Source organism: Aptenodytes patagonicus, chromosome 6 (genome assembly GCF_965638725.1).
Source record: "Aptenodytes patagonicus chromosome 6, bAptPat1.pri.cur, whole genome shotgun sequence".
NCBI classification, from domain to species: domain Eukaryota; kingdom Metazoa; phylum Chordata; class Aves; order Sphenisciformes; family Spheniscidae; genus Aptenodytes; species Aptenodytes patagonicus.
The window spans coordinates 59212147-59238764 of record NC_134954.1 but is presented as its reverse complement, the minus strand read 5'-3'; the positions used below and the strand labels follow the sequence as shown (position 1 = coordinate 59238764).

General features: G+C 41.6%; 1 protein-coding gene across 1 annotated transcript in view; it reads left to right on the top strand.

Moving 5' to 3' along the window:
• The window catches only part of SMARCAL1 (SNF2 related chromatin remodeling annealing helicase 1), a 43401-nt gene that overhangs the window by 5094 nt on the left and 11689 nt on the right, over window positions 1–26618 (top strand). The window contains exons 4-10 of the mRNA XM_076342883.1: window positions 378–638; window positions 1880–1930; window positions 5797–5977; window positions 6951–7101; window positions 9919–10077; window positions 11871–11936; window positions 19885–20025. Of these exons, the coding sequence (XP_076198998.1) occupies window positions 378–638; window positions 1880–1930; window positions 5797–5977; window positions 6951–7101; window positions 9919–10077; window positions 11871–11936; window positions 19885–20025 (1010 nt within the window). The remainder of the gene's footprint in view (window positions 1–377; window positions 639–1879; window positions 1931–5796; window positions 5978–6950; window positions 7102–9918; window positions 10078–11870; window positions 11937–19884; window positions 20026–26618) is intronic.

Below are 26618 nucleotides of genomic sequence, written 5' to 3'. Positions count from 1 at the left end.
ATTTACTGCTGAATGTGGTTCTGCAGATTGCCTGCCCTGGCCTAGTGAGCTGTGTTTTGGGATTGCTGACAGAGAGGGAGCCTAATGCAGTGACAATGCTGGACAGGCCCTTGTTTACCTGCTGTCACATGTTCCCTCTGCCCCTGCTGTATTCTCTGTGGAAAATCCCACCAATCTGCTCCTCCAGGCCATTGCTCTCCCTATTCTTTGTCCCTGTGAGTGAAAGCAGGGAATCATCATTCCTTTTAAACTTGAAGGTGCATGGTTGTTTGTCATCCTCTTGTCCCTTCTCTTCTGAAAGCATCCTGTGCATCTTTAGTTTATCTGTGTTCTTTGTTATTAATTCTTTTCTCTGTGTCCCATGCTTTTCTCCCTAGTGGAAGCAGCGAATCAACTTTCATCGGTAATTCTGGCACCACTGGAGGGAGAAAATGTAGCTGGCTTAGCATCAGGCTCTCATTTTGTTGGCAGTAGTGTTGATATGAATTCCCTCCTGAAGATGTGTAAGAACTGGAAGAAACCCTCAGCCCTTGTCAAAGGGAAGTGCGTGCTGATCTCTCGCTTGCGGTTTGAGGTTGATATTGGGTATTCTGCAGAAGTGATTGGAGTGTTCAAACAAATGGATTCCAGAAATTATGGTGAGTCTCTGGTTATTTCTGCTTTATTCTAATGGCGTTGTTGGGGATGCTCTTGGAGTGCTCTGAATGCTTCAGAGGAGAGAAATTGTGAGAGTACATCCATCTGAAATAGCATGAGAGGATGTACTTTGGTGAAGATTTTGAGAACTCCTGTAGTTCTGGTATAGTGCTGTATCTGTGTCCTGCTCTCTATTCCGTGCCAGAACATGTCTTCTGGGCCTGTTAGCCAAGGTGGTGTTTCAGGACTCAGCATGATTACATTTACTGTTGAGGTGGGATGTGCTGACAATTTGCCAGCAGTATGGAGGTCATGCATAAGTTCTTGACTTTATTATCAAAGGCAGTTGGACATTCTCATGTTTCTCCTGCTTTACAGGGGTGTATAATGGCTGCAACTGCCTGAGCAGATTGAGTTTACCAGCAGCTTTACTGATGTTTTTGAGGCAAGTGGAACTGTAGAGCACTTTTTATGTTGGCATTCAGATTTCAGTGGTAAATACCAGTTTTTCCCACTTGTAATGTGGGAAATGAGGCACAGAGTGATGAGGTGACCTGCGCAGTGTCACAGCAGGTCAATGATAGCATGGGGAACAAATCCTGGAGCTCTTGTTCTTTGGGTAGGGCCCCACCTGGCTCATTGTGTCTTCGGCTGACTCTGAATTCACTCTAACCTTCCCTGGAAGTTGGAGGCAGGTGCTACCCAGGGATAAACCTGCCAGACGAGTCTGGCATTCATGTTACATTTTGGGTATTGATGAATTGGGGAATTTCCTCTGTACCATCCTGAGCACATCATCTGTAGGGTACAGAGGTACAATTGAAAGCGATTGTGTTACTGACTGAAGTCAGAGTTTGTTGGTTGACAAATAGGAACCTTCATGCACATTCTTCATCCCTTCTTGCAGTGAAGAGAAAGTGGTTGCTGAAATTCTTGAGCAGGTGAGTTCATTGCAGAGGTTCATTAGGGGAGGTGACCTCATTACAGTGGTTCATTAGGGGAGCTGACCTTGGCTTGCTCCTGTGCTACCACCACTTCTAGATGTGTGCTCATACTTTTAAGTCGTCTTCAAAATGTTTGCTTAACGTGAAAGCAAACAGGAGAATTGATTGCTGGACAAGGTAAGAATTCTTTTAAAGCAGTTCTGAAATGCAGAGGAAATGGATGGATAGCCATGTTCTTACGGGCAGAGAATTCAGTCTTTTAAAAAAGAGACTTATGACAGTGTTTGTAACTATTGCAGATACGAACACCAGAAAGTGGAATTTCCTGCTGGAGGACTATCCCAAACTAAGTGAGTAGCTGCGTTTTCCTGGCTAGGGCTATTTTCTGGGGAGGCAAATGAATTCTATCTTCATTTCTTGGGCTAAGCCTTTTCACTCTGGAGAGATAAGTTGCTAACGAACTGCGAAGCAGGTGTCTTCCTGTTTTTTTCAGACATTTACACTGTTTGCCCAGATTCAAAATTTTATAAATGTGTGTTATTCATGGCAGTCCTTTAGGGGCCCATTGGGAGGGTGGCTTTGTTTTGTCAGATTCTGCAGTGGATTTCTGTACCATTTCTTAGAGCATGTGGATGTATTTACTATCACAAAGTTATTTTTATTGCTTATAACGTACAGCAGCTCTACTTGAACTAAGGAGTTGCAGGAGAATGGATTCCTCTGTTCCCACTTGCCAAGTTTGAAGAGGTTGGCATGGTGGCTGCCTGGCCTTCCTGTCCTTACAGAAATTCTGTCTCAATGACTCTTTTTAGCTGTGCTCCCCTTGTCCTCAGTGCCAGCCTGCCTTGCTCCCTTTTGTGTGTATATCAATTCGTAAACTGGCACAGCCACCCCTTGCTTAGAAAAAAACCACATAACAGGCTGGTTTACTTCCAATTCTTTAAATAGTGTGCACGGTGTTGTGCTATTTCATTTCACACCCAGCAAATTTTGTTTTTCAGGTCAGAGCGCTAGCTTTTCAGGTCAACTGGTGATTTTTGTAACAACCATTTCATCCACAGTTACAGTCTGTGTGGTGACTGTCTAGCTGATTTTGTTCAGCCTCATGTGTTACTGCTAGTAATAATGGCTTTGCAGGCAGCACACAACTGTTAAGTTTTTAATTGATGTATGAGGCAGGTTGCAATTCAGGTTGCTTCCATAGCTGAGTTGATTGTGAGGCAACCAAGAACTGCTTGTTTCTCTTGCAGAAGTGTGCAGATCTGCTTGAAGCAGAAGCATTCCTCTTGAAGCAGAATTTCATAGTCAGTAAAATGCTTTGGTTCTGGTTTATGGATGCTTAAAAGAAAGCTTAGCAAAAAAAATCTTTTTGAGAGCATTGTATTTTCCCTTGCAAGTGGAATCTAAGCACATAGTGTCGCTTCTACCATTTCTTGGTAGAAGTTGACCAGTAGACTCCTGCGTTTATGCATCTGTGTAATGCTGGTGAAACTGTGACTCACTGAACTGAAATGTAGAACTGTGGTTTGTTGCACTTTGCTTTTGGTTTGTTTTTTTTTTAATGGATGCCACTTTGCAAAATAATCCAGTCTCAGCAGCATGCTCCTAGTACATCTGCTTCTTAGTTTTTTATGTTTAGTTAAGTTTATAGAGTGCTTTGAGATGAATAGCATTACGCAAGTCCCAAGTATTATAATTATTAGTTATCATCCCAGTCGGTCTGCTGTGTTTGCCTTGGTACTCGTGTGAGGGTGTGTGGCTGTGGAATTTGATTGGGCTAAGCTTCAGAAAGATAATAAGTAAGGTGCTTTACACATGTCCTTAGAAAGTGTGACTGAGCGTTTCAGAGCTGAAATGCTGTTGCTCAGAGTAGTTTTTCTCCAGCATGGGCTCCTGCTTCCATGGGATACCGAAGTACATTTAATAATTGAGTATCTGCATGCTCCTATGATGCATGTCTTAATAACATTAGTAATGGTTGTAGGGCTGAAAGCCACATTGTGGGGCCTTGTAGGAACGTCAGATCATGAAAACAAGTGTGTCTTGGGAGAGATTATTATGAAACTCCAGGATTGGGATGTTGACAGGCCCTGATTTCAATGAGAGCTGATGATCTCTCTGTTTGCTAAAAGGGCTTTTTGTATGTGCAAAGGGCCTGATCCTTAGCACGTGCAAGGCAATCTGAGCAAACATATCTCCCAGTCTGTCACTCTCTCGGCCACACTGGCTGGCAGTTGTATATATCTCATGAAGTATTCAGAATCCCACAGATTTAAGGAAAGCAAAAAAAAATTTCTCCATAAATGTTTTTGCAGGGTGTAATTTGTGAGGGCATTTGAGGCTTCTAGCACATGCCTTTTTGAGGAACAGCATTCGCTTTGTGCCTGTTCATTTACCTATGTCAAAATAAAGAAAAAAAGAATTTTAAAAGGCTGGTTGCCATTTCCAGCAGAGATATCTGTTAGCTGGGAGCTGTTTATAGAGGTTAAGGTCTCTTTGCCTAGTTGCTCAGTCATCTTTATATAAAGGTCACTTCAGTAAAAAATGTCTGTTGGATGAATCATGCTGGTGGCAGATATATCTTAATCACTCTCCCAGCTCATGTACAGAACAATAGCAACAGAATTATCAGTGAGCAAATTGTAGCAATTATGCTAACACATAGCTCAGTCTGTGAGTGTAATAACAAGCTTGTGCTCTACTTCAGGTGGAGAGAGTTCCTGCTGTTGAAGAAGTATAAATTAAACTGGAGAGTTTAAAAAGTTTGGTCATTGCCTAGCCACAAATGGAAATCTTTTCATATGTATATTTCTTGGAATTGCTTTCCCCCTTCATATGGCAGGGGTCCATTCTGCTGCTTTCCTCTTGGAGATAACTGAAATGAAAATACCTAACTGAATTCTGGAGGTGCATTTACTGCTGGTATAGTGAGTTCTTATTTGAGTTTGCATAGCTCTGGTTATTTTTGCAAACAGAGTTGTTTTATGTCTTCCTGACTTCATATACAAACCAACCACTAAATAAAAAAAAAGATGCTTTCTGCAGTAAAGGATCTGTGCATGTGCATTGTGTTCCTAGTGTAGATTGTTTCTTGTTTCTTGGTCAGTGGTCAAAGATTGATTACTAAACATGTTTTCCTGGTCCCAGCTCACTGCATGTTTTAAACTGGTATTTGTTTTCATAGAAACTTACTGTTGGACTAAAAAGAAATACTTTTATCTTTTGGGGATGGGATAGAGAGGCTACTGGAGGAGACTGAAATAAGGTTGTCTAGGAGGAGAATTGCCCTGACGCTTTGCTTGTTGTGATGCATGGGTTGAAAAGATGAAGGCCCCGAAGTCTTTGCATAATGGAGGCTGGGGATGCCTTTAGTTTGACTGGGAAGGTTTTAAGCTGCAGGTAAAGTTGAGAGGGTTCATGAGTGAAACAACAGCAGTGGTGAGGGACTCAAGTGGCTGCCTGTGGGCTGGCTCTGGCCCGCAAGCGACTTCCGTCCAGGAGAAGAGCAGTGGACACCAGCTGAGCAGGGAGTTGCTGTTGGTGCCATGTCCCTGAAGGATGTCTGTCAGAGTGCTGCTGATGGTGGTACAAGAGCAGTTTCTCTAGTCTTGAGGTGCTTCCTGTTTTCTTATCCAAACATGGTAAACAAGGGGTGATGAAGTGGAGACAAAGCCAAACCTGTGTGAATTTGGGGAACAGGAGGAGTAGAGAGTTTTCAAAGTAGAAGATGTATGATCTTCTTTAGGTAACTGTGTCTTAGGTCACTCCTGATCACTCAGGGATGGTGGAGACCTGAGAGGTGTTTAATGCGGAATGCCAAGGTCGAGATAAAGATGCCCCTGCCTTCTAAGCTTCAGGAGCTCTTTTGTTCAAATCCATGCTTTTATTTCTGAGTAAAGTGTGCCCTAAGCTGCCCTCAGTGTGAATAATCCAGCTCCAGCTGTATTAGTAGCACTCATCTCTGAATGATCAGACTTCCAGTTTTTTATAACCAAATCTAAATACGAGGGAAGGAGATGTGATTCATCATGTGGTTCTGAAATAGACTTCAGGGAAGAGGCCAGGCCAACACCTGTGCATGATGCAGTGCTTTCTTGAGCTGTTTCAGGGTAGGAAATAATATTGTTGATGAGGTTGAGGGTTGTGCCCTGACATCCATAATGTAAGTTGTGTGTATGTTTCCTCTTCTGATAATAAACTGTTCTGTTCTTTGCAGTGGAAGTGTTACAGAGCCTTGTGTCAGTAGAAGTGGAGCCACTGCCCGAGACAGTAATACAAACCTTTGCTGCTCGAATACAGAGATCTACATCACAGACAGACATTCCTGATGCTGACCTTTCAGTAGTGGACTCCAAAATTGTGACGAGCCTCATGCCCTTTCAGCGGGAAGGTGTGAAGTATGTCCTTTTTGCATGCTGTTAAGAGCTAGTCTTTGCCTAGAATTGTGTACTTTGTATTGGTGCCCGGGCTGCATTCTCTTCCATGGAGGGCTCCACGTTTCTCCAGAGTCTTGGGCTGTTACACTCTGGTACTCTGGGCTCTTGGTTGTTTGGTATGCTATGGTTTGTTTTGTTGGGTGGGTTTTTTCTGTGGATTTTTTTTTTGAGTGACACATCTATCCTGTTTCTAGCTAGAATTCTTCATCATGAGTCAGGAGGAAAGTAGCATTTTGCTAGTCTCATAAAATTGTTTGAATGATACATCTCTGATCTCCCTCTTGTGATTCAGTATGTGCCTAATTGTCATATGATTTTTTTTTTATTTTGTAAGGTCATCTTTTTTTTTCCCCCCAAGTGTATCTCTGTTGTTGTTGTTGTTTTTTAAATATTAACTACACATGGGAAAGTTCCAGGAAATGGGACCCAGGCCCTGAAAGATTTAAAATGACTAATTGTATGTAGAGATAAACTTTTAAATGTCTCTGTCCCCATCATATATGGTCATTAGTTGTTGACTTGAAGATGTAGTCCAGGAAAGTCTGTACTTACTGGTGTTAAGGTGGCATTGTTATTAATAATATTTTCTTAGCTCAGCCAGGATGAACTCTGGGACAGAATGTGAGTAATATCATGGAAAGAATGTGCTTTAAATAATTGTAAGGTCTTGAGACTACTCCTCATATGAAATCAAACTCTCTAAGGACTGGGCTGAACCACTCTGTTCAGGAGCTTCCAAGCTTTGAGAGATTTGTGAGAGTTGCTTGCTTGTGTTAAGACTAAGGGAGAAGATCCAGGTTTACTGAAGAACCCAGATCACTTCCAGGTGATCCACATTATAGGCTTGGTGATGAGTTGTGCTCATCTTGGTTGCCAGGACAGATAGTAACCCATTTCTTGACTCTTACTTATTTCCCCTCTCTATTTTCCCCAGTTTCGCAATTTTAAGAAATGGACGTTTACTTCTTGCGGATGACATGGGCTTGGGCAAGACCATCCAGGCGATCTGCATTGCTGCATATTACCGAAAGGAATGGCCCTTGCTGGTGGTGACTCCTTCTTCTGTGAGGTTTACATGGGCAGAGGTACTGCGAACTTGAGCATGTGCAGGTGGCCAGTAGAGGGCATGTGTGATGGTTATGCCGTGTTGTACTCTGTACAAGTTAAAATTTTAAAAAGATGTGTATTAAGGGGATGAAACTAAAATTTGTATTCATTTAGAAACTTGGGGGGTGTGTGGAAATTGCTTGGCATTGACTGTATGATATATGCCTATTTTCTTTTATTGGTCGCTTTTCTTTTTGTGGTCCAGTTGATCTGTTGGAAAGAGGGAGATCTAGAGAAAATACCTCCTCTGACCCTCTGTTAACTTTGTTCCTGCAAGTCAGCTGGCTCCAAGGGGGCGTTATACTCATCGGTGTCAAAGACAATAGTTGCATTCAAGCAATTGTCTGTTGTATTCAAGCCCTTCATAGCAGTTTTTGCCAGTCCCTTGGCTGGAATAGAAGCCCAGATGCTGGGATTCTCCACTCTGTTCAGGAGGCTCCATTATCATCGTTAAGTGTCTGTCATAATATGTCTTTCGGCCTGTCCACTGTATGCTGCTGACTCCTTTGAGTCCTTTATTAATGTTGATCAGAAGCCCAAGAAAGCTTGTATGGTTGGGAAATGTATCTTGAAATAAATTGCTGTTATAGCTTGTACACTGAGGCTGTTGGGTTGCCATAGGCTAGTGAAATGTTCACTGTGGGAGAAAAAGGTGAGCCAGAGGTTTCAGGTCAGTAATTTCATGCCTGAGCAGGAGAGAATGGGAGTTCAGCTTTCCCTGGAATGTTGCATTGATGAGAAGTGTATTGGTTGGGATTTGCTGGTTTTGTGCTGTAACTGGTTTGTTAGGGCATCTTGGCTTGTGTCTTCACATCCAGTAGTGCAACAAAATGTTGGGTGACAAGAAAAGAAAATTGTTTACTGAACAAGGGAGTGATGCTCATCATGTTTGATATTTCAAAGGCCCGTAGACCTCTGGGTCAACACCTAACCTGAATCCATGGCTTCTGTGGGATACCTACTGGGAACAATTAGGGGCCGGGTTTCCTGAAGTACTGGGCACCTGCAGCTAAACTCCTACATCCTGCTTCATGAGATTTAAGCAATATGAGGTGGTTTTGGGTTTTTTTTTTTTCTCCTTTGAGTGCTTGATTTCCTCTTCCTTCCCCTGACTCCCCAGGAGGCTGTTGTGGGAGATGTTTTGTTACGACATTTGCTTTAGAATGATCTGTGTTGCTTTGTGGGTATGTGAAGGATGGAGGTCTAAGAAAAATGTGTCACAGAAAGTGGAAGAAGGTGGAGTTTATTATGGTCTGTGATCTACTCGGTTCATTTTTGCACAGATGTATTTTACTGTAATGGTAGAAGCTTTTGTGGTGTCCCCAGAGCTGAATTGCAAGAAATTGTCTTCATCTCAGAGTTGTCAGCATTTTATTTTGGCTTTCTGGGCTCAGGCCACTGAATGCCTTTATATTTAAGGTGCTATAGGAAGCTAGCAGGAAGATGCGAGGTACGCTTGGGTGAGAAGTACTGCAACCATGTGCCTTTGGAGTTCAGCATTGAAACTTAAATAATTAATGGTCAGGGCAGTTTCAAAGCACTTCTTGTAGACAATGGTCAGCATCAAGTGAGAAATATAGGATCACTTTTACGGTGTGAATTAGTCACATGCCCTTTATAAAAGGAGAGGGCAATACAGCTAGGAGCTTCCAGGTACTTTCCCACTGCTGCCACCTTTGTCTAAGTTTTGGCACAGCGTCAGCCACATATTTTTTTGGTTGGGATTTAACCTTGCTGGCATGTTGGCCCATTTTGGTTGTAATGCTTACCATAAGTGGTGAAGGATAGTTAATTGTTAGTTTCTCACATACTGAGAAATGTGAGAAGCTTACATTTAATTCCTCTGGCTGCTGCATGTGGTTGCTGAACAGAGGAGAGGGCTGAGGCTTGGGGAATTTCCACAAGTGAAGGGCCTAGAGGCAGAGATGCCGTTTCCCATCACCACTCCTTGGATACATTTCTGTAGGGACTAGATCCTGATTGCTAAAGCCCCAGCCAGTTCTCTGCAGAGCAACATCAGCAGAACTCAAATGTTGCAGAGAGGTTGGTGTCACTGGGGACACAATTACAAGGGAGATGGTGGGTGCTCAGTAGCTAACAGATGGGTTTGGGGGAGGATATCTTGCTCTGGTGTGTGGAGCTTTTCAAGAGGTTGATTTGAATGACTATTACCACGTGTATTTCAGCTGCTGTCATAGAGCAGCTGGTGTGTTGTCAACTTGATAATTTCTTTTTGTTTGTTTGGGGTTTTTTTTGTAGACTTTTTAAGAAGGTGAGGTAGTGGAAGAGTTTTTGTTGATCTGGATGAGTTGTACTTCATCCTCATTGTGGAGTAAACATTGCTATAGTGAGAGATGTTTACTGTTTAGAAGTCTCTTTCACAGCCTGAGGGTTCCTGTTGAGTGGGAAAACTAAATTTCCCTGTCAGTAGTGGTCACTGCGTTCTCTGGCTCTGATCATAGCAGGTAACATTGTCAGGAGGTTATGCACATTTCTACTACAGATCAGATTTTTTTTTTTCCAGTAAGAAGCAGGAATAGAGCATGTTTGAACCTTCCTAGCTGTGGAAGGTAGATTTGCCCTTATAGCCTGAGTTCTGTTCTTGATCTTCCTATTACTAGGGTTGTTGCCTTGGGAAGACTGCTTGCCCTTTCTGTGCTCCCAGCTGATGTCTAATGGCGGGTGGGGTGGCTCCACATTCTAAGCATTCATGAGGATGCTCTGTGAAGTGCTTTGGGATCCCAACAGAGGACATAAGCACCAGAATAAAATTAATTGCTTTCATCTTCCTCCAGGCATTTCACAGGTGGCTTCCATCCTTGAGTCCAGGTAGCATCAATGTCATAGTGACTGGCAAAGACAACCTAACAGCAAGCTTGATCAACATCATCAGCTTTGACCTCCTCAGCAAGATGGACAAGCAGCTTAAGAGCACTTTCCAAGTAGTTATTATTGTAAGTGGTACACTAAAATTTTGAAGTTAATTGTATTCTGCAAATGGGGTAACCTTTGTGTTGTACAGCAGTGTGAAGTGGGCCTTATTTAGCACTGAAACTATCTTGTAATCGTGGCTGTGATCACAGCTCTCTTCATGAGTAGAAGCAGGAGTTTCTCTGAAACCTTTTGAGATAACTAGTAGAGTTTAATTCCTTTTTGATTCCTGAGGCTGTGTTTTCTCTTTTACTGGTTATGGTGCCTCTCTGACTTCATTGTGGTTGGGCATGTCCTCTGTTGGAAAGCAAGGTGTTTGATGTAGTGTGTCAGTACAATAGTCTCGGAACAGTATCTTTTTAAGGGGCTTGGACTTCAGGGTGGTGTTAGTGTTTATCCAGTAAACCAGATAACCTCTCAACATCAAGTATGTGGGTAAAGCATCAAAAAAAATCTCCCTTTGCTTGTTTTCCACTGACAATCTGCATTAAGACTTCTTTGAACAGTTGTATCATTTCTTTTGTAAATTACTTAGAAATCCTTTTTTTAACCTTTTACAGAGCCGTGGTAAAAGGCATTTTTCTAGATTTCAGTTACTAAAAATTCAAAACATCTAGTGTTTCAAATCCAGCTTGGATCAATAGAGACCAAAAGTGTCTACATAGCTTACTATGAATGTTTGATGTTCTCAGTCTAGTTTTCAGCACACATATGCACCTGTCCCTAAGATCATGACAATTGGAACATAATAATCCTTTTGTTTCTCAGCATCAGATGGGAACGTGGGAATAGGTGGAGTTCTTTGGAGACCAAACTACTCATGGGGGAATTGATTTTTTTTCAATTTTTTTTTTTCCCCTGCCCCCTCTCTGACAAGCCATTCTGTCAGGGTGGAAATGCAGACTGTTACTTTTGTATGCTGGTGCCTGGAGCAAAGGGACTTGGGCTCTAGGGCTACTGCCCTGGAACCTTTTACCAGCCCTGAGCTGGCAGATGTTCTTTCTGTGTGTTTACAGGGTCCAAATTTGAACATATATATGTTTTTACAGATGAGAGTAGTCCTACTGAGTGCTGAGCTTCCCTGCTTTTTCTTCCAATCTTCTTTTGATGGCTGGGAACATTAATGTAGTTTATTTGTTAATCAGGAGGGAGAATGCTGTGCCTGAGAGGCTAAGCAGTTGTATTGTCTTTGTATGCATGGTTGCTTGCTCATCCACAGTGGGAAGATGAGAATGTGCCCTTGGAGGGCGCCGATTACTTTTTGTGTCTAAGTTCTGCCTTGCTACAGCAGTAGAAATGAAGCCTGTTTGGGGGTGATGTCTCAAGTAGGAGGCTATTATCCACCTGGTGAGCCCTATCAGCAGAACAGTTGGATCCTAATTAGATTTCTTTTTTTCCTTATTGTTTTCATTAACCCCTTATTTAGGGAAGTGGCACTGTATAGGCCTCCTATGTTTGCTGCATTTAAAGAACGTATAGGGGCAAATGAGTATCAGTGGTGGAAATAATGTTCCTCTTTCTCCTTTCCTCTCCAGCCCCCTCTGCTCACTTGTTTGTGGTCATTTGAGATTCATGGTTTTAAGGTTTGATTTCTGTTCCATTTGCTTACAGCTGCAGGTTTGAATGTAGGAAGCCTGCTACTCTCCATGCTGTCTTTTCGTTTAGAATTTGATGTGACTATCCGAGTGCTTGAAATACCCTCTGGGATGATAGGCATGTAATATTAGATAGGTGAGAATACTGGGAATTTGTTCTGTAGCCTGCAGTTGGACTATCGATCAGAACTGTCTTCACTTTCGTGCTTGTTTTGTTTCAGGATGAATCTCATTTCCTAAAGAACATAAAAACTGCACGATGCCGAGCTGCCATGCCTCTACTCAAGGTGCGTATGCTGGGTGCCAGACCTCCAGCAGCTAAGTCAGGCTCCCAAAGCAGTGTTGCTCCATTTACCAGGTTTTGGAGCCAGCAGCTGAATTCTGTTGTTGTGCAAGTGGAAATCCAGATAACGTTGTAGATCCAAGAACAAAATTTGTCTCTGGCTTAGCCACTTGTTTCCATACAAACGTTAGATGGTTAAGACCTAACAAAAGAACTTCAGAAGCTCCCTTGATCTAATTGTGGTACTGCCACTGATGAATTTTATGGTGATGGGAAAAAGGGAATGTCAAAACTTACTGAATGTATTCAGGGAGAGTAGAAAGAATATAGTAGTGTCGACATAGCTTGTTTAAGGGAAATAATCATTATCAGTTACTTCTTGGCACACAAATTGCTGCTGTATATCAAAATGACATTACCTAGGTCCCTTCCTTGGCTTTGGTTTTGGGCTCTACTCTGTTACTGCAAGCTTACAATGTATTTGTGTGGCTGGGGTTCAGGAGCACTCCTGCTGGTTAAATGTACAGCACTAGTAGGAAATGGCGGAATGTGAGGTTAGCAAGACAAGTGGCCCACAGAAAGGAGGCAATATTTAAGTATGTGATAGCAGGAGAAATGTAAATTCTAATGTCTGCCTGTTGTCCTGGGATCAAAGAATCAGACTCTCCCTGGTAGCCTCTAAAAGTTACAAGTAGTTTCTAGACACTGCAGAGTCTGTGCGTTAGAACAAGGTAAATGCAGTTCCTCTTCAGCAATTATCAGCAAGTGTGTACAAAGAGAAGATTCGATCTGTGATGGCTTTATAGCAACCAACTTTTATATGCAAGGTTCTTAATGGCAAGCCGAAGGTGATTGTCCTTGAATAACTTCATTGTTCTCTTTAAAGGCCTGACTCTTGTCTTCTGTTGCCTTTCAAATCACTTCAGGCTTTTAATGTTTGGAAACTACATAGGAGGTACAATTTTATGAGCAGTTTGAAGTACAATAATTAGGGTGTATGTCTGAAAATGGTGGAAAATAACAAATTTACCTCATTGCAAAATGCTCGAAAAGCGGTCTCATCCTTTCCTACTTGTAGCTTTGTAAGGATCAGCTTGTCAAAATTATTTGCAGGCTACAAGATATGAGAGTGAAAGATGGTAGCTGTTAAGTGGAGGTTAATTGCCTGTATGAACTTACTGAGAATTTACAGTTTTATGCTGTCACATTACTGGTCTTAGAGAATTGAGAACTGGTGCTTCTGAAACTGAATTTCAGTCTTCTGAAAGTATTAAGAGTTTCATGTTCATATCATGCATTATCTCACCTGCAAACAGCATACAGTACCAGATGTTTCATGTTAGATGTTCAGGTAAGTTTTATTGTCCTGCTTGCTGTCTATAACTTCTGAAGCGAGTATTTGCTGTAATAACCACTCTTCTGCCCTCCTTGCTTTCCAACACAGCATTTTGCTCTAAAACTAGCCCCTTTGGCAGCTTTGTCTTCAACTACTAGTGAGTGGTGCTGTGTTCACTACTGGCACAGCACACTACAACAATGCTTTTGTATTTGAAAAAACTGCCAAAGTATGAGGAGTTTTCATCACTTGAATATTGGATTTAACAACTGTATTGTGTCATCTTTATAGTAAATAGTGGGGTAAAAATGGGAGTATTTTCAATATTTTACATGATACTTTGAGATTATTGAGTAAGAGGCATTGATAAACATGCTGCTGAGGGTAATATTCTTGCTCTTGCCTTTTTATGTTGAAAGGTTTAGTGCAGTACTGGGACTCTTAGAAGAGACCAAAAAAAGCTGTATCCATAGGCAAGCCCTTGATAAGTACACTGCTTCTAGCACCTCAGTCCCTACCTTAAGGTCACAGTGTGAAGCCATGCCAGTGCTGTAACCAGAGCCCCCAGAGCCAACTCATGCCTTGTCTACCTTCTAAGCGTTGCCGCTTCTAACTGTTGTTAGCATTATACTACTTCAAACTTTCTGAAATTACCATAGCTGCTTGTATTTCCTACGAGGTTCTGAACATCCTAAAGCATGAAAGCTTAGCCTCGAACTGACTTTTGGGGACAGAAAAGAAAAAAAAACTTTGAAGAAATGTGATCCTTGGTCCTTATATGCTACAAAGATTTATGAGTCCGTAATGACACTGGACAGATCTAAGTTAAAATGTTTCTGAGCCTGAAATGTTTCTGTCATTTCCATCCATACTTAATGGATTCTTTTTATCTTGATGGAATCTGCTCCTGTGACTTCTCTGTTTGAATAATAAGTAAAATATAAAAATTGTTGCGAGTATTTAGACAGAACTGCACAATAATCAGATTAAATCAGTACATTCATAATAAAGATGACTTACCTTGGATAATAATTTTGAATCTGCCTTGTTAGATAGCCAAGCTGAATCTCCACCTCTGAAATATTTAACCCATGGTTACAGCATTTAAAGCCTCATTTTAGTTTTAATATATGACATTGACTGGTTTTCAAAATGAAGTGGTATTTTTAGCCACTCAGTAATAATTCATCTTCTCCTGCTGTCTTGTATATATTGCGGAGCAAGTGTGGTATGGAATTATCAAGCAGAACTATGTATTAAACATGTGGCCCAAGTTTGTCAGCTGGGAACTTCTAGATGTTTTTTTAATATTAAAAAAACCCCACAAACTGTGTGTGTGTGCAGTATTCAGTGTGTGTAGTATTCAGTGTCTTTTGTGACATACTTGGCTGCTACCCTGACAGAGATTTAGGAAAGTTTTGCTTGGGACAGTGGGAAGTGTGACCAGAAAGACTTTTTAGTGCACTTTTATAACGGCTGGATGTATGCAATGGCTATGCTTGCTACCTGGTAGCTTGCCCCAGGTCGTTGTTAGTTTAGAGTAGGTATATAGACATGTTGTGCCCAATTTGTTGTTACTAGACAAAACTTTGAGAGGAGCTTGTAATTACACAAACAGTAAGATAGGGTGAGCTGAAATAGCAGTAGCAAAATGTTTAGGCCAAATTTCTTATTCCCTTCACGTTCCCAGTGGATGTGCAAACTTGTGGGTGTGCAGACTTGTATGTGGGGGAGAACGCTTCATCTGCCTACATGGAACCAGGTGGCAGAGTTTGTACACAGTCTGTGTGCATCCCTGCAAAATTATGGAGGCAGATTGAAAGCCGTAGTAGAAAACAGTCCTTTGATGTTTTGGCATGTGGCAAAAATCCTACTTTCAAGCTCAGCCAGCTTTCACGCTGGCTAGTCTGTGCCAGCAGCTGTGTGAGATCTGTCCCCACCTTCAAGGTACTCAAGAGGCCTAGAAGTTCCTGTGTTCAAAGTGGTCTTTTTGTCTTGTTTCCACGCACATCAAAGTGAGAATAGCCTCATACTGTTGGGCTTTGGTTGAGTCACCATTGTCAGGCCTGGCTTGTCCCTGCCCCTAGTCCAGAGCTGTGGCAGTCAGTAATAGGACCTACTTGTCACCTTGCTGTTTTCTGTGGTCTTATGATTGGGACTAAGTTCTCCTGGGCATACTGACAATACTGGTTGTTCCCTTCACCTCTGCCCTGCATCTGCCTCCCTCAGAGGCAGAAAGCGTCATGGTGTTTGTTATGCCTTTTGTAAGCATTTTGTTTTTTCCTTCCAAGATTAGACTGGCCCAGAGACATGAACATAGGAGAGGGAATGTACATGCTACCAATATGCATGAAACAACAAAGCCCCAAGGTGTAGATAAAGAAGAAACAACAAAACAAGTTTTTCACTGATCTGTGGTGGGATCTCTTGGGTACTGGAGTGAAAAGGATTCTACATCCTTCGACCAGCCAAAGTGCTGCATGGTCTTTGTTCTGTAATTGCATGGAGTATTGCAAGGCAGTGGAAACTGGGGAAGGTCCCAATGGAACATGGATGAGTTTTTTGGGAGCATGATGGTAGGTTTTTAGCGAAGAACTGGGTTAGAAACTGAGAAATAAAAAGTAGTATCTAATCAAAGATTCCAGTGGCATAAAATGGTCTTATTCCTGTTGTGCTCCTTATGGGCTTTGTTCCACAACATTTGGGTAACATTACTAATGTGATTATTCCTATTGAGCTGCTGTTCAGGTTAATAGCATGATGCACATCCTGATGTTTGCAGGGTTAAAGGTCTTTGTTTCTATTATGGAAGTCCAAATACACTGTGTGGCTGGAATCTAATACTCTTTCTGCTTGTTTTAATAAAGAGATGCTTAAAAATAATAGAGGGAAATAGGTCAATGCTGAAGGTAGAAGGTGAGGAGGGAACACAAAAATCTCCCTTTCCAGTGGGAAATAAATAGCAGCTGTCTTTAGGCATTACAAATCCATATGGATTGGATAAATAAGCCTTTGCTTGTTGTCACCTGCTGAGAGAAGGAACTTCATCTTGACATTGGAGAAGCTGTGGGCCCTCAAGGCTGCATCTTCAGATCTGCTTTTACCTTCCAGTTTCCCTTCCTTCTCGAAATAGGGAAGTAGTGTAATTTGCTTCAGTCATAGCTGATTGTTGCCATTTGACACACATTCTCTGTCTAGAGAAATTAAGAACAGGGAAAGGCATTTATATTTTTTGGAATAACCACTGTAGGATCATCTTAAGAAATGCAGAGCCCTATCTATCTTACCCAAGTACAGAAACAGACTCCTCAAAACAGCTGCAACCCTTTCCCTTTATCAAATCTTCTATTTCGTCAGGTGATTATCTCTATTATGTTATGGTCACTCTCAGATTTTTCATTTCACAGGGTAAGGTATTCTTATGCTAAGCAGTTCAAAATGACAGAGTAAGCAAAAACTGGGGACACAAGTAATTGTACAGCCAGAGCCAGCCACACTTTTTTAAAAAAGTATGTCAGTCTGTTAACATATGGCAGAGCTCGTGCTGTGAAATTCATTTAACACAGAGATAGTCATTGTATGTTAATGAGGTTCTTTGCATGTTCAATTATTTCTTTGTGGCATAACCCCCCCTCCTCACCTACTCCCCTTCGAATCAGTTGGGTGCTGCGTTTTGACCTCTACAGTAAGTGCCATCGGGGGTTACTATTTCATAAACTATTCTTTGACTCTCAGAAGTGACTTTTGTAAATGTTGTCAGAGCTGTGGAATTAATTCTTGCTGGTGTATTGTGTGTACAAGTGTAATGCTACAAAGCCACCGTTGTCTTATGTTACTTAGTAAATGAGGGCTACAGAACAGGTCTCCACTAGTCAAGTCATTGTCAAGAGTTCCCTTAAGCAATCTCACAAGAAAGTAGCTGTAAGAACAGTCACAAGGACACATGAGAGAGAGGAGTGCTTCTGGGAAAGATTAAACTTCATGCCTAAATGCTAATGAGCAGCTAATGTTAGTTCTCCTATGTGGAAATATGTATCAATTGATTACAGATCTGGTTTTGCTAGAAAGTCCTTGCTGGTCACTGCAAGCTTATTTTCTGTGTTGTTGTTCCATATTATTCTTACAGACTTCGGAAGAAAGAGCGTAAACTCTCACTCTTGACAGCACAAAAGGTTCAGCAGGAAACAAGAATTAAGCAGTGATCAGCAGAGACTTCTCTGCAGGAGCAAATCTTTATTGGCATCTATTCAAAATGAGTTGCCACTAGAAAAAGAGATGTGAATCAAAGCCATTTCTTTCATCCAGAATTTAAGTAAGCCTTCCACACTCGGAAGCTTGTCTTCCTGGGATTTTTTTTTCTTCTTTTCTCTCTTGGGCTCCTTCTGTCACGGATTTTAAAACTGAAAGGGACCCTTGAGATAATGAGTTAGACCACCTATGTTCCACACAATTTTCTAGAATTAATTTCTTCAGGTTCTTCACAGCTGTTGTGGAGCTAGTGTCTTTTGGGTTTTTTGTTGTGTTTTGGGTTTTTTTGTCGTTTTTTACTTCTTGATTTGTTTAAATGGTTAATTATAGAAGTTGTATCACAGCCCTTGGTAAGTGCTTGCAGTGGTTAGATACCCTATCTGTTCAAAATTAAGTTGCACACAGCAAAGCAGCAGCTGGACAAGTTTAGAATTCAAATAACCTGTAACTTCATCATTCTGTCTTTTGATACCTATTTAGGGATTGGGGAAGGAGCCTGACTAATTGTTTTGACTCCTGGGGAATTAGTGTTCCAGTCTGGTCTCATGTAGCTCCTGGGGAGCACCCTCCAAAGAGGAGGAGCCTTGAGAATGGCATAAAACCTTTCAAGACAGTTGGGTTTATGTTGTATTTAATATGTCCCTGGTCTGTTTTGAGTGAACTTTTCTTGCTTTAGCTTGATCCAGAGTTATTTGAAATGAGCTGTCTGTAATTGCATGTCCTCCATGTTGTCTTTTTCCTAGCAGTGGCCTCCTGTTAGTCCAGGAGGAAAAAGTTTAATTTGGAGTTTTCTTGCACGTGTGGGACTGGCTTGTCTTGCATTTCAGCAGATTTCTCAGGGTGGTGTGTCAGTTTATTCCTCAGAGGCTTCTGCCAGGCATCAGATATTGTTTAGGTTCTGCTCAGTTGTCCTCCACTGCTACCTTAATTTTAAAAACTCACCTAATTTCTGCTTTATCACTTCGTTTCCTCATGGGATCTGATATCTTTGGCCTCTGTGACTCCTCCCTCTTTTGAGAGGCATAGGCGCCTCTGTCTTGTGCGAACTAATTCTCACCTTCCGACATGTCCAAAGGTTTGACCTCTCCTCTTATTTAGTTCAATAAATATCCTGCTTTTTTAAATGTTTATTGGAATTGTCTGATCCTGGTGGTGATCACATTTCCTTCTGATCTGCTTATTAGGAATGCAGGGAGAAGGCAAGTCCCACCTTGATTACAACCTCTATATAAATATCTGATAAAGAGTCCTGAAATTAATTTCCGGTAGCTGATCTGTGAACTCTTTTTTCCACCAGATTTGGTTGGTGAGTGGATGAATCAGCTGAATAGATTTGGGTGACTGGTAGATCTCGGTGAAATGATAAAAGAATTTCATTTTCTTTTTCATTTAAATGTGAATGAGCTGTTGGTACAGATGTCACTCAAGAATCTCTTTGTTATTTTAATGAACCTGCATTAAACCATGCAGGAAATCACAAGACATTTGTAATTTAACTACTATGTGTGAATTTACAGCAGTAGAAATTCATAACTCTCATCTAATAATAGAATTAGATAATAATGGAGGTATGAGGGTAGAAATGCATCTTGGAGGCTTTTAGGTCTATAGTGTAATTTTTTTTCCCCACTTTTTGGGAGCACCTACTTTAGATACAGGTTTCCCACCCCCTTCCTGTCTCCCCTACAACATGTTTTACGATCTTCTTACGTGATTCGTATTTATTAACTCATGTTCTAGCATCCAGCCAGCTGTGCCTAGACTCACTGTGGCTGTAAGGTGGGCATCTTCTGGTCCTGCTTCAGGCAGCTTCATCTTTGTCTCCTTGCTAGTAGAATCTAAAAAGAAAAAAATGAACAAAAAATAAGGAAAAAATCCTACTTCTGTGGACCTCTTCTACTTTTGTGAGGAAGACAGTCTGTTTATGGCTTGCTGTGTAATAAACCAGGTTTATTACAAGAGAATTTATTTTGGAAGTGAGGATATACCTTAGAGGGTGTGTCATTTTCCTGTGACATCTGATGCCAAATGAAATGTTGAGCCAGGCATAAGATATTAACGTGTCTAGTGGGTAAATGCCAATTCAGAAAGTACTGTCATAAAAATTGATGTCCCCTTCCCTCATAGCATGTGGATGATGAATAAGAAACAATATGGTTTGTCCTGCTTCCTGGAAGTCTTAAGCACCGTCCTTGAGTGTCTTCAGGCAGTGAAGGCTGAAAGTATCTGTGGAAGGTGAAGTACTCTTCCATTTAGGGTGCTTGGACAATGGCTCTGGGATTTTCTTTTGGGACTGGGGATGACTTCTTAGCAGGTTCTGCTTATATTGTAAGTTGTATGATAATGATGCTGCATTTTGTTTTCCCAGGCTGCCAGGAGAGTGATCTTGCTTTCGGGAACCCCTGCCATGTCACGGCCCGCGGAGCTCTACACGCAGATCGCGGCTGTCCAGCCAGCCTTCTTCCCACAGTTCCACTCCTTCGGGCTACGATACTGTGATGCTAGGAAGGTACTTCAGTGGGGGAAGTGGCAGACTGGGACTCTGCAAACAGCATATTATTTTATTTTTTTTCAACCAAAGTGGAGGCTTTTTCTTTCCTTCCTTCTATCTGATGTTACTTCTTTTTTGAGAAAGTCCCACTCTAGAGTAATATTTTGAAAGCTCTCAACCTGAGAAGCTCTAGGTGTTGCAATGGTGGGCCTGAGACATGGAGGCAGTAATGCTTCTTGTCAAAATCAGCCCTGAAAGCTATGGAAGTAAAAAGCTAAAAAAAAAAAAAAAAAAAAAGCCATAGCTGGGGAAATTAGCCTATTCTAATAAGAACTTGCCCCCAGAGTGTTTTAAATGGGCAGAGTAACTATGGGGCCTTAAAGTAGCTGCAGGTTTGGGCTAATTGACTTAAAAAACCCCAAAAACCCAGTTTCTAGTCTGCTTTAGTGACTGTTTAACAAGTAAGGCCTCTGTTGCTTGGGATTTTGAATTGTCTACTTCCAGGTAAGTAAAAAGTGAAGACTTACAGTTCATCTTTGTATTCTGCCCTCTTCTAATTCAGGAAATGGATGTGGTCCTCAGCATATCTTGAAAATAAATTAACTTCTCTTATCTCTGCCAGCTGCTCAGCAGTGGTTTCAGCAGAGTCATTGAGTCCAACCACTGCAAGATCTTGGCTTTGCAGGAAACCAGCATTTGCAGCCACGATGGCAGGTGTCTGCATTACTCTCAACATATGGGCAACCCAGCTGTTCTTGGATTTGCCATCTCTGGGGCTGCTGTGTGCGTTGGAACACACACTGCTAAGAGAAGAGCTGCTGCCGCCTGTTGTACAAGGTGGCTCTAGGATCTTCTGTGTTGGTTGCATAGACACAAAAAGGGGAACCAAAGTTCTCCTGAGTTCTGATTTGAAACAAGAGCTCTCTGATCTGGCTTGCCCTCCAGTTCCTCCAGGACAAGCATGTAGCAGTTATCATGTGTCACAGAATGGCTTGGCAGTGTGAGCGTGGACCTGTAGTGCATGAACTTGCTTGCTCTGCTTTGTTCTTGAGTAATCCATTTCACTTCTTGTGCCTCATTTTCTGTAAGACTGGGCAATAACTTTCAGCAGAGTGGTTGGAAACATGAAATGACCATTTCAATGCTCAAAAATATTTACAGAAGAACTGAACATCGTCCGTGTATGCCATAAAAATAGTTACAGCTATTTGCAGGGCTTTTGTGTGTGTTTTCTTTTCTGTTTGGCGTAGCTAACATATGCCAAGTTTCCATCAAGAAGATTCATATTGCAATCTCATATAAAGTTCTCAAGTCCCCTTTTTCCTAGATCCGAATGCCCACTTTTACTTTCATAGCTAGTGTAGTGCTGTTCTATGTATGTCCAAACATGCAAGATAGCTGAGCAATTAATTGGCTTTGGTACTCATATGCTGATGCCATTGATTAAAGTAAGGCCATTTAGCATGCAGAATGATAGATACAGAGCTTGAGTTCTGGAAGATGACAGCATTCATGTTAGCAAAGCACTGCTTTCCTGGCAGAGGATAAACTTATTGTTTCTCCATCCATAGTAGGAATCATATGGAGGGAGAGGGCCACATCTTCTGCTGAGCTTCGTTATCTCTGTTGAAAGATTCCTGTCTGAGCAGTGTCCAGAATGCTTCCTAGAGGGAAATGAAGAGATGCAGTTTAATCTCGTTGGTTTTCTGCAGTAAAAAGGAAAGTTGAATTGCAGCGTGTGAGTCTAAATACATTTGGAGTTTCATAAACCCTTTGAGGGTAAAGTTCTGCATGACTAGCTGTTGCTTCAATTACGAGGCATATGGACCTCAGGTAAGATGTTGAATTGGATAAAAGAAATAAAGTTGTTCTGGACGATCCAGGTTGTAACAGTGTATTCTGTGTAAATGAGTTTTCAACCTACAATGAAACTTAGCATGAAGGTCCCAATCTGTATCAGCTTTCCTTCAAAACCTCTGCAGGGTTTCTAGTATAATTTTATTTCTCTATTTGACCCGCCTCTACTAGACATTTGAATGTTACTGGTCTTCTCAGTGCTCAGCTGGGACATTTTGCTACAGTTAATGTCAGTAAATGATAGAGTGAACCTAGAAAGAATTTGGTTATTTAGAGAAGAAGTGGGGCTGCTGGAAATGAAGAGATGTGGATAGTATTAGAGGAAAAAATGGGACTGCTGAATATTGGGTTTGCCATGTGAGTGATGATCCACTCGGTAATGAGTAAATTAAAAGGTGTTTTGATGATTGTAGTTGTTTCCTCATGACTGTAGTATGTCCCTCCTGTTCCTTTTTGCAGCTCTAACCTGAGATTGTGTTAGGAGTTATATTCTCTCTGAAGAACTGTTGTGGTACTTTTGCTGTCATTACTTAAATAGGTTCTTCTTTCTGTCCTGAAAGTGGCAGCATTATGAGTGGGGATGAAATTGCACAGAACCAGAGAGGTTTTGCAAGGTTTTTGGAGATCTGTCAGGATGAAAGGTGCTATGTAAAAATGTTTTGGTATTAATAATAAATCTGATTGCATTATAAGATTAAAGAAAAATTGACAAACCTGAACCATTCAATTTAAAACTAAAACTTGACTAGTTTCTGTTTGAAGATAATAGATTTTATGACAGAAAATTGCAAATGTCAGACAGATGTGATTAGAAAAGATATAAAAGTTTATCATTTTGTAATTCAACCTCCCAGCATCTGTACTCTTAAAAGTGCACCAAGTAAAATGTCACCTGCTTATTTACAAAATATCTCAAGTCTGTTTTCCAAAATACATGCTGTGAATTCATTTTTCAAACTGGGTGATGTTGGCAAATATTAAATAATTTCTATCTGAGCACATGCTCTGAATTCGTAAGAGTTTGGCAGCTTCTACTAACACTGTAATAAGTTTACTGACTCATGTAAGATGCTGTAACACTTTGGTAAGAAAATCACAGTTGGAAGCATTTGTTCTGGAATGTTATGGATCAAAGCCAGATGTGTATTTTGGCAAAATAAATGTCCCTCTCTTTTCTCTGTCGTCTTTTCCACAACAGGATATACTAAACTATATTTTAATAATTCCAAAAATAATCATATTTTTTATTACTAGTTAGGTGCAGCACAGAACTAGCATGTTTCCTTGTTTGCAAATTGTTCCAGCAACAGTCACCATAAAAGACATATAGTAATCTGAACATACTGTAGGGATTCTGCCTGTATATGCTTTTTAATATGACAGTAGATAGTATATTGGCTTTGTGCCTTGTTCTTTCAGTTATGATGATGTTAGTCTTCTGAAATTAATTGTGCTACGTGGACACAAAACATATGTATCACTTGCTTGTTATGGAAGTGGGAAGTGGAAAAACATGGGCTGCATGAGTAGAATGAGGTAGCCTGAGGAGAGTGCCCAGGCCCCGTAGCAGGTCTTGCTCAGCAGCCTAGTCAGTGTTGATCCCTGCTACTTAGCTACCAGCACACTGAGCAGTGTGGGAAGAGGGCTTATGAGGCTGGGTGCAGCACCAGGTGGGTCCTTCTTGGTTCTCTACATCTGCTCTGCTGGGTCCACAGAGCCTGAAGAAATGCAGAAAGGGGGCACAAAGACTGGGGCTCAGCGCTGTCAGCTTTCATGCAGCATGCCTAAAGCTCATAAACCCAGCTAGACTTGAGCCAGCTTTTCACGGACCTGAGGGTTGTATCTGCGTTGCACTCCTGGTTTCAGGGAAGCAGAGCAGTAATACCCATATTGGCTTTTTGAGGGCTTGGCTTAGATCCAGGTGGGCTTATTACCTCTAGCTGTATACCAGTGTGCTGTTGACAGAGCCAAAGCTTTAACTCTACAGGATCCAAGCTGGCTTTGTATCTAGGTTTTCAATTGTTCCCTGCTTTAATGAACCAACTATAGATAATCAGATGGTACCATAATTATGTAGGAGTAGATTAAGTCAAATGAGTTTTAATGGTGGCCATAGGTGCCAGAATCTGAAGTCAGTTAATGGTTCGCATCGGTACAACATAGCAATAGAATTGCAGATTGTCCTGTTATGCCTCAACCCTAAGTAGGAATGCTGACTTCCAGATATCAGAGAGGTCTTAATCGCCTACGAGCTGTTTGATTCCTTCTCTTTCTGTCTCATAGCATGTTCTCATCCTTGTTCTGTCAAAGCACCATCCCTTAATACAGTCAGTAGCGTGACTAACCTCATGACTGGTATGATTTATTTTTTGTCTCATGCACTCTACAGGAGGATGGAGGGTGCAGTGAATACTTCGGAGCTTCTTCCTATTTTACTTCCAGTTCTGTGTTGCAGCAGGTTTCTCTTGGGGAAGCAAAATAAAAGAAATATGGATTTTTAAAGTTAAATCTATTTTAGCAATTAATGTGGCACAATGAGAGTGGAGCAGCAGATCAAAGGGGTTGGTGCTGAGGTTCCTTATGTCTCCATTATGTGCAATTCAGGAGGGTGTACATGTACATATGTAGGGGGTTACTTTAGGTGGTTGTTCCAAGACCAGAGGTTGTATTTTTGGCTTTTTTTGGTGACACTGCCAGTAAGACTTAGAATTAGAGCTGTGAGGAAGATTTCCTCACCCCCGCCTTGGTTTTCAGTATTATGTGGCTGTATTTCATATACTTGCTTGTGAAACTTCAGAAGAAAGGTCTCTCTTTATCCTTTAAGTCAGCATAAAAACCTTATTGGTCTCCTGTCCAAAAGAAAGTTGTTTAAAGATGTTTCTTTTGGGCAATGTACCAATTTTGATGCCACTGTTTGTCAGCTTAGTTGTTCTTTCCCGGAGAACAAATGATAGGCTGTAGGGTTACTAGTAGGAGAAGTGATGAGCTGAAATTAATTGAACAGATATATATTGTCTGCACACAGGATCTTGGAGGATAGGGCAGGTTCAGAGGCAAGTGCTTCAAGGAGGAGTAAATGAAGGGTTTGTTCAGAGGAGCTTTGAAGTGATGATGCTTTGAAGAGACAGTGCTTGGAGTGATGTATTTTGGGCCACAATTTATTTATGGTTTGCTTGAGTCTGAGCCAAACATGGTAATGGCAGAAACAGAGTATGTCAGGAAGCAGATCAAGAGACAGGTCACAGTGGAAAGCAGGCAATTTTGACCTGGCATTTACTAGGTATGCGTCGTGGTTTAGCCCCAGTTGGCAACTAAGCACCACACAGGTGTTCGCTCATCCTCCGCCCCCCCCGGTGGGATGGGGGAGAGAGTCAGAAGAGCAAAAGTAAGAAAACTCATGGGTTGAGATAAAAACAGTTTAATAATTGAAATAAAATAATAACAATAAATTGTAATGAAAAGGAAAACAACAAAAGAGAGAGAGAGAGAAAGGAACAAAACCCAGGAAAAACAAGTGATGCAATTGCTCACCACCCACCGACCAATGCCCAGCCAGTCCCCGAGCAGCGATCGCTGCCCCCCGGCCAACTCCCCCCAGTTTTTATACTGAGCATGATGTCATATGGTGTGGAATATCCCTTTGGCCGGTTTGGGTCAGCTGTCCTGGCTGTGCCCCCTCCCAGCTTCTTGTGCACCTCCTCGCTGGCAGAGTAGGGGAAGCTGAAAAGTCCTTGACTTAGTATAAACACTGCTTAGCAACAACTAAAACATCAGTGTTTTATCACATTATTCTCATGCTAAATTGAAAACACAGCACTGTACCAGCTACTAGGAAGAAAATTAACTTTATCCCAGCCGAAACCAGGACAGTATCCACCCCTTATTCTATACCACCTACATCATGCTCGGGTCCCATACTTTCCAATATGTTCCAATTAATCACCATCGCTTTTCCTGTCTTTTAATATATATGCACAGATATCATTCCCTTGGTCTATGGGCCATCTGTCTAAAATGTCTGTTGGGTTCATTTAGTCCATGACTTTGGGCTCCATCTGTCATAATAGTCTTTCAAGGCGGGAGAGATGGTGTGTGGTATTGGATTGTTGCATGCTGAAGTCAGTTCTGGTTCTGTCACCGCTGCATTTTGCTCAGTTTCATCAAAGTTCATTCTTCATTAATGTGGGTGATTCTTACTGTAATACCATTGATATGGCATATAACAGCTATAGTAGTAATGACATACAGTATTACATAGCAATTAACATCATACAATTCAAATCATTGGCTATTCTCACCTAAAATCAAATGCCCTTGAGGTACACATCAGATTTCCCCATCCTTCCACATCACCCACCATCTGCACCCAGGTCCTTGAGCAAAAGCAGTCCCACAAATGGGTTTGCCTTTGCCCGAGGCAGGAGTAACCCAGACTGTCTTCCCCAGCGTATTTTTTTATGTGCACTACAGGGACTTTATCCCCTTCTACAATATGTAAAAGTTTTGATTGAGCAGGGCTCAACTGGCAGATCCCCTAGTATTGACTAACCAGGTGGCTTTTGCTAAATGTTTGAATGTCCCAGCACCCATTGCTCTCAGCGTAGCCTTGAACAGTCCATTGTATCGTTCGATTTTCCCGGAGGCTGGTGCATGATAGGGGATGTGATACACCCACTCAGTGCCGTGCTCTTTGGCCCAGGTGTCTATGAGGTTGTTTCGGAAATGAGTCCCGTTGTCTGACTCAATTCTTTCTG